Source organism: Poecilia mexicana, unplaced genomic scaffold (genome assembly GCF_051168715.1).
Source record: "Poecilia mexicana isolate PSO_F unplaced genomic scaffold, ASM5116871v1 scaffold_5, whole genome shotgun sequence".
In the NCBI taxonomy this organism is placed as follows: Eukaryota; Metazoa; Chordata; class Actinopteri; order Cyprinodontiformes; family Poeciliidae; genus Poecilia; species Poecilia mexicana.
In genome coordinates this window covers 9,202,961-9,217,041 of record NW_028263374.1, presented here as the reverse complement: position 1 = coordinate 9,217,041, position 14,081 = coordinate 9,202,961, and the positions used below count along the sequence as shown (strand labels likewise).

Below are 14,081 nucleotides of genomic sequence, written 5' to 3'. Positions count from 1 at the left end.
CACCTTTCCATTCCTGCACTGATACAGTATCAGCCAATATACTGACCTTCGGGGGCTTTCTAAAGTGATTACATCGCAGAGATAAATCTGATTTAAATCTGTCCTGTAAATTGTTAGTCGAGAATGGCCCATATATCTTAAAAGGCTGCACGTTTTATGTTTTCTTCTGCATTTCTCGTGTCATAAACTGTATTGTTCTTAGAGTGTGACAGGAAATAGTAGGCTGTCCTGCATGTACTTCCTCTTCCTTTATGTATGCGTTACTTTGGCTTTGGTTACTCTTCCCCCTGTAGTTTCAGATTAGATGGTGTTACAATGTTTCTGCAACGACAAAGTGCGAAGTTAAGCTCAATATAGGTCAGTTTGGTGCATCAAATAAAAGGGTAATAAGTTTGAGGTTTTATTTTTGTATGTTTTTTTACCAGCACAAGGGGTTTTGCAAGATGATGCAAAGCTTCACAAAAATGCATATGTTAACTGATTACATAATAGCCACAAATCCAAGGATTTTTGCTTTTAAAGCTTTAAGTGTGTTTTTATGATAAATCCTTGCATAATAACAGTAATAGTACAGCTATTTTTGTTTGAGGAGAAGATGCATCACACCCGCTGACTCTCGGCGTTCGTAATGTGACCATTGCTTTGGAATTATGTAATAGTTTTTCTGCTTTCTCTCATGTCTTCACGTGCTGCAGCTCGGACTCCGAGGGTCATTTTGACACCCCTGAAGCAGCGACTCCCGTCCGCGCCCCTCCGCCCGTCCCGGGAGAGCTGGAGAACAACAACACCGATGCAGGCAAAGCAGGTGAGGCCGCTGCAGAGCAACGACAGGCAGAAGGAGAGGAAAAAGAAAACAAAAACGGGAGGGGGAAGAGCAGCAGCATTTGTGACTCTTCAGGAAACCTAGAGGCTCTTATTAAATCTCAGCAATCTAAGGGAAGTGCATGTTCAAATACTTTGGGCACTATTCCTTTTAGTCTCAAGGTTGCCATGGAAACAAGAGTCATTTGACGGTCCACTAACTATTCAGGCGTGACATCATCTTAAACAAAAGAAAAAAATGCTGGTGTTCATGAAAAATCCTAACTTTTGGTCGAAAATGAGACGCGCGTCTTAAGTGATGACGCTATAGCTGCATGATGTCAGTTATTTAAAAAATGCAGCAAGACATAAATTATTTTTTTTGCTTTTTTTTTAAGAATTCATACCTTTCTAAATTTGACTTTGTGTAAATATTGATGTGTCCCGTTGTATTATAGAGATTCCACATAGTGTTTGCTAAAGGTAAACAAGGTTATTTGACACCTGAGCAGGCAGCGAGCGGCCTCCCGTGAACCTGGTATTTAAGCTGGAATGCACACAGTTTTTATTTTGGATAGTTTTTGGGCGTGATCGCGTCTGATGCTCTGTCTCTGTCGTTTGATTCACTAAGAGGAGGGGCCTGTGGAGGAGTGTGGGAATGACCTTTGCTCCAGAATTCAACAGGTTGAACAAAAGCTCCGAGCTTTGGTGAGCTCTGCTTTGTGCTGGACACCGACGGAGGTCACAGCGACGTAACGTAGCATGTCGGAGCGTGTTTTTAGGAGGTTTGTTTAGAGGGTTTTTGTTGCATTGTGTGTGAGGCCGCCGGTGGTTCGGGAGAACTAAAACCTTCCTGTAAAACAGCTCCAGCAACATTTTCTGAAGGTGAGGTATCGAATCAGAAAGAAGAAAATAAATAGCTTTAGCAACCTTATTATTAAGACTGGTGGGGTATGACTAATTTCTGGAGATTTTCATGTAACGAGATGAATTTACCTTCTGGGGACCCTTGAACGGCATTAGTTTTTTTAGCTGCTTTTTTGTTTTTAATTATGTTTTTCAAAAAACTCTGAAAAAAGTGGATTTTTTTTTTTCAGAGATTTGTACAGAATTTCAGAAAAACAACACACCTGTCAAGAACTGTTTTGCCAGTGTGATTAACTGGGGCTGCTTTGCTGCTTCAGGACCTGGAAGGTCGGCTCGTCACACTCAAGCTCACTTAGGGTTATGCAGCAAAACAATGATCCAGATTACACCAGCAAGTACAATTCTGAGTGTTTGAAATGAAGAAGGTCTCGGAGTGATGTAGTCAAAGTCCAGACATAAATCGGACGGATATGCTGTGGGATGACTGTTCATTTATGCTTGATGAGGCTGAACTGAAACCAACATCTCGCTCTCTCCCTCTCATGTGATTGAAAAATACTCTTTGCCAGGTATCACAAACACTTGATGCCACCTGTTTTAGCCAAGAGTGGCACAATCAGTTATGAAGGTTAGGGAGCAAATTACTTTTTCCACATAAAGCCATGACAGGTTGGGTTGGATAGATTTTTCCAATAATAAAAAAAAAAAAAATTATAAAATAAAAGCTGTGCTTTGTCTGATCTAACATGTTTACTTATTTGAAAAGTAGTTGTGACAAAGAGGGCAAATACTTTTTCACAGTACTGTGTTACTGATTATTCGAGTGTGTAAGGGAATGCACGTGTGTTTGGGATTGCGTTAGGTTGTCAACTCTTGAAACACATAAAGCTGGTTAAAGCAGAGCAGGCTCTGCTTGTCTCTTGGCAACATGGTGTTGTATGAACAGAGCGATGATGATGATAATGACAGGCATGCTGAAATATGCTGCAATGTCAAAATGTTCCCTGGAGCTAGCATTCAGACCGCTCTGTTATTTTTCTGCAAGACGTAACACAAGATAAGCGAAGGTCTGCTTTGTTTTGTGTTTTCGATTGCGTTACTTTTGCTTTTATGGCGTGGCACTCATAGTAAGACATCACCATGGCAACAGCAGCAACTGGAACAGTTGGCTGGTGAGTAACCTGCTTTCAGTCAACCAATCAGATATCATCCACATCCGAGTTCACATGCGATGGCACTAGCAACATGTCGACTCTTGAAGTATGATAGTTCTGTGAAATAATTAATTATTTATTGTTTTGGTTTTGTTTCTTCTTCAGATTTGGAGCAGGAGGAGAACCTGATAGTGTCTGTTCCTGTCGGGGATCCAGAAACTGCACTGGGCCACAGCATGGGTCAGGATGAGCCTGCAGTCCCTGTGGGAGATCAGCTCGAAATAAATGTGCAAAATCAAGACCAAGATCAAGCAGAGCAGCCCTCAGAAAACGTGGATTCTTTTCCCGGTCCTGATTCAGCCTCACCGAAGGAAGAAACTCAAAGCACAGCTCTCCTTTCTGAGCCACTTGAAGAGACAAACTTCCTCCACGAAGCAGACCCCGTCGCAGATCTGGCCCCAGTGCCAGATACTACTTTTGTGCCAGAATCAGACTCTGTTCCAGTCAGGGAAACTTCAGTCCCAGATCCTGCTTTTATTCCAGAACCAGACTTTGGTCCAAGCAATGAACCTTCAGCTCAAAACCATACTTTTGTCCCTGAGCTAGACTCAGTACCAAGCAGTGAACCTGCAGCATCAAGTGCTTCACAGCCTCCAGAGGAGAAACCTGTCGCTGATCTAGAGGAACATCACAGCGATCTCCCCAGCCTTGCAGAACCTACTCAGAAGACAAAAACCAGCAAGTCCAAGCCTCCATCCCTCAAAATAAAGGCTCCAGTAAGTCCTCCTCCTCATACGGATGAGGAACAAGAACTCCCAGTTCCCAAGGCTACATACAACTTTGACCTCGACCAACTGGACGACAGCTTCAACCCTTTCACCAGCGGCGGATCCAAAATCCAGAACTCTCCTCCACCGTGTGGTTCAAGCTCTCCCCCCAGGCTAGAACCACTTGGGAGCTCATTATCTGCTTGTGAGTCTGCCGAAAAAGCTCAAGGAGACTCAGAAATTATAGATCAGTCTTTAGAGGCAAAGCCTGTGGTGCTGGAATTTGGTCTGGGTGAAGGAGTGGTCAGAAAGCCCCCTCCAAAGAAATTAGGAGGGAAAAGGACAACCAGCAAGACTGCTGCAAAGAAGCAGAAACCAAAAGACTCAGAGACTTCTTGCGAGCCAGCCCCAGAAGTGACACATCCTGAACCGGCATTAGAAACGGCACCAGAATCGCTTCCCCAATCCGTTTCCGAGCCTGTTTCAGAACCACTTTCGGAACCTGTAACGACAGACTCCTCTGCGCCTCTGAATCTGGACGATGTTCCTATTCCCAAAACCGCAACTTATAACTTTGACCCTAGCCAGTGGGACGACCCGAACTTCAATCCATTTGGTAGCAACAGCAAAGTGAGCAGCTCTCCTGTTCTGCCAAAGGGCTCGTACAGCTTCGACCCAGACAACTTCGACGACTCCATAGATCCTTTCAAAGCATCAAAATCCCTGAACAACGAGGATTTGTCCAGCAGCACCTCCCAACCTGAGACAAAGGTAAAAGATCAAGGCAAACAGAAGGCGAGACAGACCCCCGGGGAGAAGAAAGCAAAGCAGATTCCAAAGAAAAACAAAGAGAGAGCATCCGCGTAAGTCTCCTTTTTGCACAATCCAAAATATTACAAGGCCGTAGTCCAGCAAGCTTCATATTCGGTCATTTTCTTACACACCCTTGCAAAGGTATTCACACCCCTTGAATCTTCTCGCACCACAAACTTCAATGACTATCATCGGGATTTTATGAGTTCAGGGAGTATGAACACCATTTCAAGGCTTTGTGTAGGTCTGATCTGGCTCCTCCTCGAACTAATTCACTGCTAACAATAATATGCACACCAAAAGATACTTTGAAGGCACAGATAATACTCTGCATACCGAGCTACTAATAAACTGAGACATAAATAGATTGGTAATGTGCTTAGAGCTGCCGTGATTAGCTGCATATGCTTGAACTTTAATCTGCCAGCTAAGTAACTAACATGCTGACACCTTATACTCACTCATACCCTCTTCCTTTGTCTCTCGGCCTTCTTTATCCTCCATGGCTCCCTTGTCGAAACCCTCCCTGCTTTATCTCCCTCACCCTCCATCTTTCCTCGTGTTGTGTGTTGCGCAATCCCCCAAAATCTTTGCTTTCGTTCGTCCCACTTTTATCGACCTCAGGACATCTGAGCAAGTCAAGTTTCTCTGTTTTCTGTTGTAAGTACTCTCTCTATCAAGGCATGATTTCACTCATTCTCATTGGTGCACGTTCTGTCCGTGTCTGTACTGATTGTTGGCGTTGAGGTTTTTTTTATCCTCATCACACAGCATACTTTAGCTTTCTAATTTGCTGTATTTCTTAGCACGATTTTTCCATTTGTCTTGCTAAATCTCATTTTTATGTCCATAGAAAACAGGAACAATAATAGCCTTTCAAGGATTAAAAAAAGAAAAACAAATTAATATATTCTCATTTGCTTGTTTTACAGGAATTCCTGTAAAGTCCAGAAATATGATGAAAGCGAGTCACTAGTCCTCGATGTTTGTAGTCAGGTAATTTTTTTTTTTTAATTATCTGGTTGGTTTACTGGGAATGTTTTACCTTACTGTAGAAACACTGCAGTGTTCATTATTCAGCTGCTGTGCAACCTCTTGGCCTCAGCATACTTTTACACACACACACACACACACACACACACACACACACACACACACACACACACACACACACAGAGTTACACAAGTTGAGTGAGGCATCAGCAGTGCTTCCAGTGCTGCGGTCCAGTCTTGGCGTGATGACAGAGCTGTGACTTATCACTCTGCAGTCAAATATTACTCTGGAGCGTTCATGCCCTCAACAATATCACATCCTGAAGAAAGAAGATTTATAGCTAAACAGAGCTTTGAATAATTAAGGTCACCTGTCAAGACCAAGGGGCTGAAACCTGAAGTCATGAATTACAAATGAAACTTTTTTGGAACCCATCAATTTTAAAAAAAGGTGGAGTGTAAATAGAAAGTGCTTGTGTTACATTAATTTATAGAATTTTTTTTTCCCTCTAAATGAATAAATGTTGAATAATTTCATGTAAAAAAAATTTTTTGAAGGCTTTTTTTTTTACACATCTCTACTAGGAGAGGCAACAAAGTGGAGAGCACTGCAGTTGGGGATCAGATATTAAATATGTAGAAAGTAAACTCGACTGTAATAAAGTTAACGTCTCCCTCTATTACTTCCAGGGGGAAGACGAAGTGGTTCAGACCCCGGAGATCACTCAGCGGGTTCATCACGCCACGGACGAGGAGAAGCTGGCCTCTACCGGCCTGATTGGCCAGACGGCCGACAGTCAGGAAGAAAGAGAGGAGCAGGAATGCAATAAAGCAGCTGTGAAGAAACAGCCGTCCAGCGATTTACCTGCTGTAGATCGTGAGTTCGACAGGGAGAAATGTGCAGGAATTCTCCTAGGGGACTTGAAAGTTTATTTTAAAAAATCATGATATGGAATGAAGCAACACCCAAAAGAGGCGCTAAATATTGTATATTAGAAATGTAGCATTGACTGTATTAAATGTGCGAATTGAAAATGTCAAACTTTTCTCAGCAGCTGCTTTTTAGAGTGTCAGATTGTAAAAGTAAAAAAGAAAAAAAAAATTCTGTTCCAGATAAAATAACACTATAAGTGAGGAAAAAAGAGCTTCTTATGTCTCTACATCAGGACAGATCTTTCTACGTTGTGCACGTATTGTTTTAGTTTAATTTAGTTGTTTAGCGAAAGCAAGATATAAGCTACTCAGTTATTTGTTTTTGAGTTGGTAAGGTTAATTTTACATTTTTTAACATTATGGGCTAAAAAGAAAAACTATAAATTCAGTTTTTATTGATGGATACAATAAATACAACCCACAGTTATTTCTCTGATGTTTTTTCATGTCCAGAGATCAAGATTACAGATCATCTGCCAGAGAAGGACACCTTCAGCGTGAAAGATGATATGGTAAGTGCTGCAAAGCGACCACATGAATTATTCAGTGTGCCTGGTTTCTTCTGCATCAGTTGTTTTTGATCTCCATAGTCTGTTGAAAACAGATGATTAGTCATAATTTTAAATAATGTTTTTCACGGTGATTTCCTGACACCACACAAACGGCTCACATTAGTGTTTGTGATCTTCCACAGATGGATATATCAATGCACCAGACTGCAAAACTGAGCAGCCGTGACGACCCTGACCCGGCAGCCCTATCGCAGGACGGCGTCCCTCTGACCGAGATGGACAAAGCTGCGGTGCTGACCCTGATCAGAGAGGAGGTACGTCGCTCCCACATGCACAAACGCAGAGAGATACTGAGCACACAAAATGAAACTTTAATAAGTCTAACTTATTTTATTTGGTTCCCAATATCACTCCATATTTTGAATCTATCTATTTCCTTTAAAACAGATCATCACTAAAGAGATTGAGGGCAGCGAGTGGAAGCAAAAATACGAGGAGAGCAGAGCGGAGGTTATGGAAATGAGGTGGGAAGCTTCTGTTTCGATGAGAATTTTCCTTCCTTTTCCAAAACGATACTATTAAAAAAAAAAGGTAAAATAATACGAGGGATTTAAAAACAAAGTTAACACTGGGCTGCTTTTCGTTTGACAGGAAAATAGTTGCAGAATATGAAAAAACAGTTGCCCAGATGATTGGTAAGTTGCTGCCACCTGGTGGTGGATGTTTCTTCATACTCTTGTTTGTTCATCAAACTTTTGATCTAAAGTATGTATGTTTTGTCTCTGTGGTCCCGAGAAACATGCTTAAGACTGATCAAAAATAGGCTACAGCTCTAAAATTTGTAAAGTCACAAAGAGGTGTTGGCAGCAGATTTGACTGAGTTTTAAAATAAAATAAATATTTTAAAGTATGTCACTTTAAAATGAAGAGCACAAGCAAACACTTGGTATGTCCCTTTGTTTCCTCCTGTCTGCATGCTGCCAGCATCACCTCGTACTTGTTTTTGTGACCTTTCACCTGCGCTCTAGTCTTCAGGAAGCTCCTGATCAGTTACGCTGAGGTCAAGTTACTCAGTTCAGTGAGGGAAACGCATTGTGAGGTTTTTAATGTCCACTTCTACTAGGATGTCGCGATACAACTAAGGGCCATGAGTTTGCTAATCTCTTCTGTGAATCAGAAAATTTTTAAGCTTTTTTATGTTTCAACCCTAAACCTGCATGCATTTTTACTGGGATCTTATGCAACAAGTTAGTGAGCATGAATTGAAATAGATGTTAACTTTTTTTTGTTAACGAATTAAAATATGAACAAACCCGTATCAAATAGTAAAGGAGAATATTACTTATTACAGAGATCTACCAGTTCAGTTTATAGGACAATTATTAGTTGTACATTTTCAACAAATCAATCCTTCGGTCAATGTGTAGCATATTTCAGCAACAAGACCGTTCACAGGGCTTTACATCATAAAATCACAATGTTTTTGTCTGGATTTAAAGAAACTTGACCTAAATCAACTGAGGACTTGAAGATTATATTAGAAATGCACTGAAGCTTACTGAGCTCTTGCACAAAGAAAAATGGGCACAAAAATGAGTCTCTAGCAATAGAAAGCTACAACTACATCAAATATTTCAATGGAAATGCTCACTGCACTTTTAAGTTTTTAATGGTAAAACATTTTGACACCACATGAAGTTTTTGGTTGTGATATGACAAAATATTAAAACATCCAAAGAGTATGAATGCAGTTATTTATTGTCATGTACTCGGGTAGCATAAAGACGGTTAGTGTCTGAAGGTTTGCTAAGATGCTCTTTACTTAACCCATCACATGATCGTAGACAGTAGCATGCTTTCTGAAGCCATCACTTGTTTGCTTGCAGAGGACCAGCAGCAGAACAAGAGCCTCTCCTCCAGCAAGTCAGTCAGGCAGCTGACGTTGGAGCGCGATCAGGCCGTGGCCGACCTGAACTCCGTGGAGAGATCCTTCGCAGATCTCTTCAGGAGGTACGAGAACATGAAGGGAGTCCTGGAGGGCTTCAAGAAGGTTGGTGATATTCTCAGATGTAGAGCAGAGTCGTGTGACGTAAACTAAACACCCACTGACACGACTTGTAAACGTGCATTCAGAATGAGGAGGTGTTGAAGAAATGCGCGCAAGATTACCTACTTCGTATCAAGCAGGAGGAGCAGAGATATCAAACGCTAAAACTCCACGCTGAGGAGAAACTGGACAAGTAAGATTAACTTAAATCTGTATGATTGAGGCATAACATTTGCCTTCATTTAGTTTTATCCTCTTGTTGTTGACGTCCTCCCTGTCAGGGCCAATGAGGAGATAGCCCAGGTGCGCGCAAAGGCTGATACCGAGAGTGTGGCACTGAATGCGAGCCTGAGGAAGGAGCAAATGAGGGTGGAGTCCCTTGAAAGAGCTGTCCTTCAAAAGGTAAAAAAAAAATATACAGCAGATCCACTTCACTTTGTGAGTCTGTACTCTGAGGACGCTAGAAGACTGCTTTGTGCTTTGTTAAAGGAAAATATAGATTTTGTATTGTGTTGCTTAGTGAAATGTGTTTCAGCTTTAGTGCATGACTGTTAAAATGGCACGCAGGAATTATTAAGGGAAACAAATCAAACCCTGTAGCAATTTGTGGTTTTTGTTTCCACAACACAGTTCAAACCACTTCCAACAAGCCTCACTGGTTCCCATCACCGCTCTTTGCTTATTTTTTTATCTAAACAGTGGTGGAGAATGTTGGATGGTTTAGATTATAAACGCTTCCAGGGAAATGGATTTCTTCTTCTCTTTTGTTAACAGTATTCAGTTCTTGATTAGATGGTTTTTTATTCATGGATTAATGTATTTATAAAAAAAAACTTATTTGTAAGAATTTTAGTGGGGCAATCACCCACTGGTGCTGTAAGACTAGCACTAGCATGGACACGATTTTCACGCCATCTAAAATGCCACAATCTAATGAATAATCAATTATAAATGTGTGTCATTTCTGCAGTTTAATTGCATATAAACTGGTCAAATGTATAAATAGAATGTCATCACATCTGGAGCCATAAAATCCTCAAATAGATCTAACAAAAAACATTTAAATACATGTTGTGATGCAGTTCATAATCATACAATAATTCAACTGCAGGCTAATTACAGAGGTGGCTTTCTATAAATAAAACAAATAAATTTTTATATGTAACATATTTAATTTATGGTGTATGTAATCAGGTTTTTTTTTTTTTTTTACTGTTTTAATTAAATCATTTATTGAAAGACTAAAGTCGCTCTTTCTTTCATTGATTTATTGAGTTGTGGTGCCTCCGTGAATTAATGGCTCCTCTAGCACAGTGTTTCTCAATTATTTTCTGTCATGCCCCCCCTGGGGATCATAATTTTTTCGCCCCCCCTTGCTCAGTGCCCTTCCCTCTCCAGAATTTAAATACTATTGCGGATCTGTTCATATTTAATAATTTATCGTACAAACCACTGGCTCCAACATTGTATGACCTTATTATCAAAACCGCTGTTTTATTATTGAAAGCCTCAAAAGAATTTTCAAAATCAGTTTGAGTGAATCGCTAACATTTAATCAAGACTACTCGGTTTGAAAAAGTGCAAATGATTCACTGGGATTTGCATTTTTTAGACTTAATATAGTAAAACCTTTTACAACTATAAGCATTGATTACTTGTCAGCTTCTTCAGTTTAATTTTTCACAAGGCATATAGTTCTTAACATTTATTGTGGAAATATTTGCAGCAATATTGCTAATAGTTCAGCTTGTCAGATGAGAAGAGATGAAAAGTGTATAACATTTTTGCATTAACAATAAAAAGACAGGTTTTGTCAATTTCCTGGCCTTTTTCTGCAGCTACAGTCACTTGCTTATGATGGAGTATAAGTAAGTTTTTGATTTGTGTTTTAAATACGAGTAAAGTTCGATGAGAATAAAGTCGTAATTTTATAACTTTTCACCATACTGCACTAAATTGCGGACTACTGAGGTTCTTATAAGGTTATAGTTGGTCCTGGTTTAACAAATGAGTAAGTACTAAATGTTTTACCACATCAGAAGCAAATTTTCAGCCTCAAATTTTCAGCCCCAGGTCTTTGAAACAATTGCTTACACAACTTTTCTAGTCTGACAGAACCAGACTTGCTGAGCGGGTCACGTTACATATCACTCTATCGAAGCTTTTTAATTTAACGACTTTCTTCCGGCGTCTTTACTCTGCCAATATTTAAATTACTCTGCTGATACAAGAGTATTATCACTGTATTCTTGTATTTGAAAATAAGAATCTCTTATCCTGGCCACTGACCTCTGCTGCCGTTTTTCTTTTCACTGTCAAACTTCTCCGTCTCTCCTCTAGATAGATATATTTCAAAACATCCGCGCTTGTATCCTTCGCTTTGTTTTTGTTTTTTGTTGTTGTTGTTTTCTTCTGCTCCATTTACAACCATAGACATAATATAAGGATAGACGCCTCATGGACCGTTCTCGCCTATTGTCGCTGACGAGATTTAGGGCGGCCATCTTGGAGCGGTACTCCATTCCACTCAGCCTTATGTGTTTAGCAGGCACAATGACGTATCAGCGGATTTAATCGATCATAACACACTTTTTTGTTACTGTAAACCATATTGAAACATCTATCAAAGCAACATTTATAAACAATTATATTTTTTAAGTATGTTTTTAATACATAGTTCATCATATTTAAATATGCTTAGTGGCTATAACAATAGAATAGGAATGGAATATTCTGATATCGATGTATGAAGAGCATATTACAAAGCACACAGCCGTTCATAATTTATTTAATAAATTATTTAGTAATATCAATATATATTTATATAACTATACAAACACTAATAAATAAAGATTAATAATGGCACAAATAAATGATTAATACTGAATTATATATATATGTATATATATATATATATATATATATATATATATATATATATATATATATAAAATATGTTTTTCAGCCGACGAGTCCAAAATCCGATGCGAGATTTATCCGTGCTGCAGTGAATCCGTCTCTCTTTATAGATATCTCCCTCTTCTTCCTCACATCGTGTCTTTAGGAAATTTTCAAAACAAAAACGGAAGATTTAGGATGTATATTACTTTTGACAGAGTGAAAGAATATAAATAATAGTCTTTACCACCTGTGTAAACTTTGCCGGTGAATGTTATAACACATAATATAAGTTTTATAATATGTGTTATATTGTTTCATTTCTAATATAGGCCCTTGTGTCAGATAATCTAAGTCAATGTTAGAGAATAATTATTTTTTTTTAGATTAACAGAATCTCAGTTAGCCTTCATAGCGGGGCTGAACCCGTATTACACCAAGCACTGTAGCTAATATTAGCTGGTATCTCGCCGGTGGACATAAATACAGTAAAGTAATATTCTAATCACAATATATACACAATAATATGTCCATCTTACTTGTGAAACGTTGTCTGTGGAGCCCTCACATCAATAATCCATCGATCCGAACAACAATATCCCTCAGTGCTGAGGCATCTTCTGCTGTTTTGATTGAGCAAAGTAGGAGGGTATACCGCTCCAATATGGCCGCCGTATTTCCTGCGCCGGAGCGGTCCATGAGGCGTCTATGCTTATATTATGTCTATGTTTACAACAGTGCTGTGGCTACTTCTACTGGCTTGAACAGGCAGGCTGTTGATTAGTTTGAACACTGCTGCCACCTAGTGACCGGAGGTGGCACTGCTGCCACATAGTGACCCGAGGCTTGTTTATCAATTAACATGAATCAAAACTTCGCCGCGCTCCCCCTATTTGAGAAGTACTGCAGTATGCTAAGGAGGCCGGTCCTGACCCAGAGGCCGGTCCTGACACATAGGCCGGTGTTCTGTGTATCTGTGCTACCCTGATAAACTTTGCTATCTATCCGTGTGACCGTAGGAAAATCTGACGAGGTACCACTTACAGTCAGAACATCGGTCCTGACTCGGAGGCCGGTCCGGACTCAGAAGTCGGTCCGGACTCAGAAATCTGTCCAGACGGTCCGGACTCAGAGGCCGGTCCGGACTCAGAGGCCGGTCTGGACGGTCCGGACTCAGAGGCTGGTCCGGACTCAGAGGCTGGTCCGGACTCAGAGGCCGGTCCTGACCCAGAGGCCGGTCCTGACACATAGGCCGGTGTTCTGTGTATCTGTGCTACCCTGATAAACTTTGCTATCTATCCGTGTGACCGTAGGAAAATCTGACGAGGTACCACTTACAGTCAGAACATCGGTCCTGACTCGGAGGCCGGTCCGGACTCAGAGGCCGGTCCGGACTCAGAAGTCGGTCCGGACTCAAAAATCTGTCCAGACGGTCCGGACTCAGAGGCCGGTCCGGACTCAGAAGTCGGTCCGGACTCAGACGTCGGTCCGGACTCAGAAATCTGTCCGGACTCAGAGGCCGGTCTGGACGGTCCGGACTCAGAGGCTGGTCCGGACTCAGAAGTCTGTCCGGACTCAGAGGCCGGTCCGGACTCAGAGGCTGGTCCGGACTCAGAAGTCTGTCCAGACGCAGAGGCCGGTCCGGACTCAGAAGTCTGTCCGGACTCAGAAGTCGGTCCGTACTCAGAGGCCGGTCCATACTCAGAGGCCGGTCCGAATTCAGAGGTCGGTCCGGACTCAGAGGCCGAAGTCAGTCCGGACTCAGAGGCCGGTCCGGACGGTCCGGACTCAGAGGCCGGTCCGGACTCAGAAGTCGGTCCGTACTCAGAGGCCGGTCCGTACTCAGAGGCCGGTCCGTACTCAGAGGCCGAAGTCGGTCCGGACTCAGAGGTCGGTCCGGACTCAGAGGCCGGTCCGGACGGTCCGGACTCAGAGGCCGGTCCGGACTCAGAGTTAGGACTGACCTCTGAGAAGTTTAAAGATATCTCTGCAGAGTTTTCTTTCCAACATTTAAAAAAAGACAAAATCTATGTCCTTTACTTCTTCCCAGAGTTTAGGAGCAAGCTTTTTCTGGACAGATACGGTATGCTTCACTTTGCTTATCTAGATATGCGGCAGATATGCAGCATATCTGTCAATTTCCTGGCCTTTTTCTGCAGCTACAGTTACAGTTAAGTGAGTTTTTGATTTGTGTTTTAAATACGAGTAAAGTTCAATGAGAATAAAGTTGTAATTTTATAACTTTTCACCATACTGCACTAAATTGCGGACTACTGAGGGTCTTGAAAGGTTATAG

The 14,081-nt window shown here is 41.3% G+C and overlaps 1 protein-coding gene across 2 annotated transcripts in view; it reads left to right on the top strand.

The window, feature by feature from the left end:
* Positions 1 to 14,081, top strand: part of tacc1 (transforming, acidic coiled-coil containing protein 1) — a 30,976-nt gene that overhangs the window by 13,264 nt on the left and 3,631 nt on the right. For both annotated transcript variants that reach the window (XM_088005484.1, XM_015003616.2), the window contains exons 2-12: positions 696 to 805; positions 2,988 to 4,452; positions 5,335 to 5,398; positions 6,086 to 6,272; positions 6,782 to 6,840; positions 7,023 to 7,154; positions 7,288 to 7,364; positions 7,492 to 7,535; positions 8,727 to 8,890; positions 8,974 to 9,080; positions 9,169 to 9,289. In XM_088005484.1, coding sequence (XP_087861610.1) covers positions 696 to 805; positions 2,988 to 4,452; positions 5,335 to 5,398; positions 6,086 to 6,272; positions 6,782 to 6,840; positions 7,023 to 7,154; positions 7,288 to 7,364; positions 7,492 to 7,535; positions 8,727 to 8,890; positions 8,974 to 9,080; positions 9,169 to 9,289 — 2,530 coding nt within the window. The remainder of the gene's footprint in view (positions 1 to 695; positions 806 to 2,987; positions 4,453 to 5,334; positions 5,399 to 6,085; positions 6,273 to 6,781; positions 6,841 to 7,022; positions 7,155 to 7,287; positions 7,365 to 7,491; positions 7,536 to 8,726; positions 8,891 to 8,973; positions 9,081 to 9,168; positions 9,290 to 14,081) is intronic.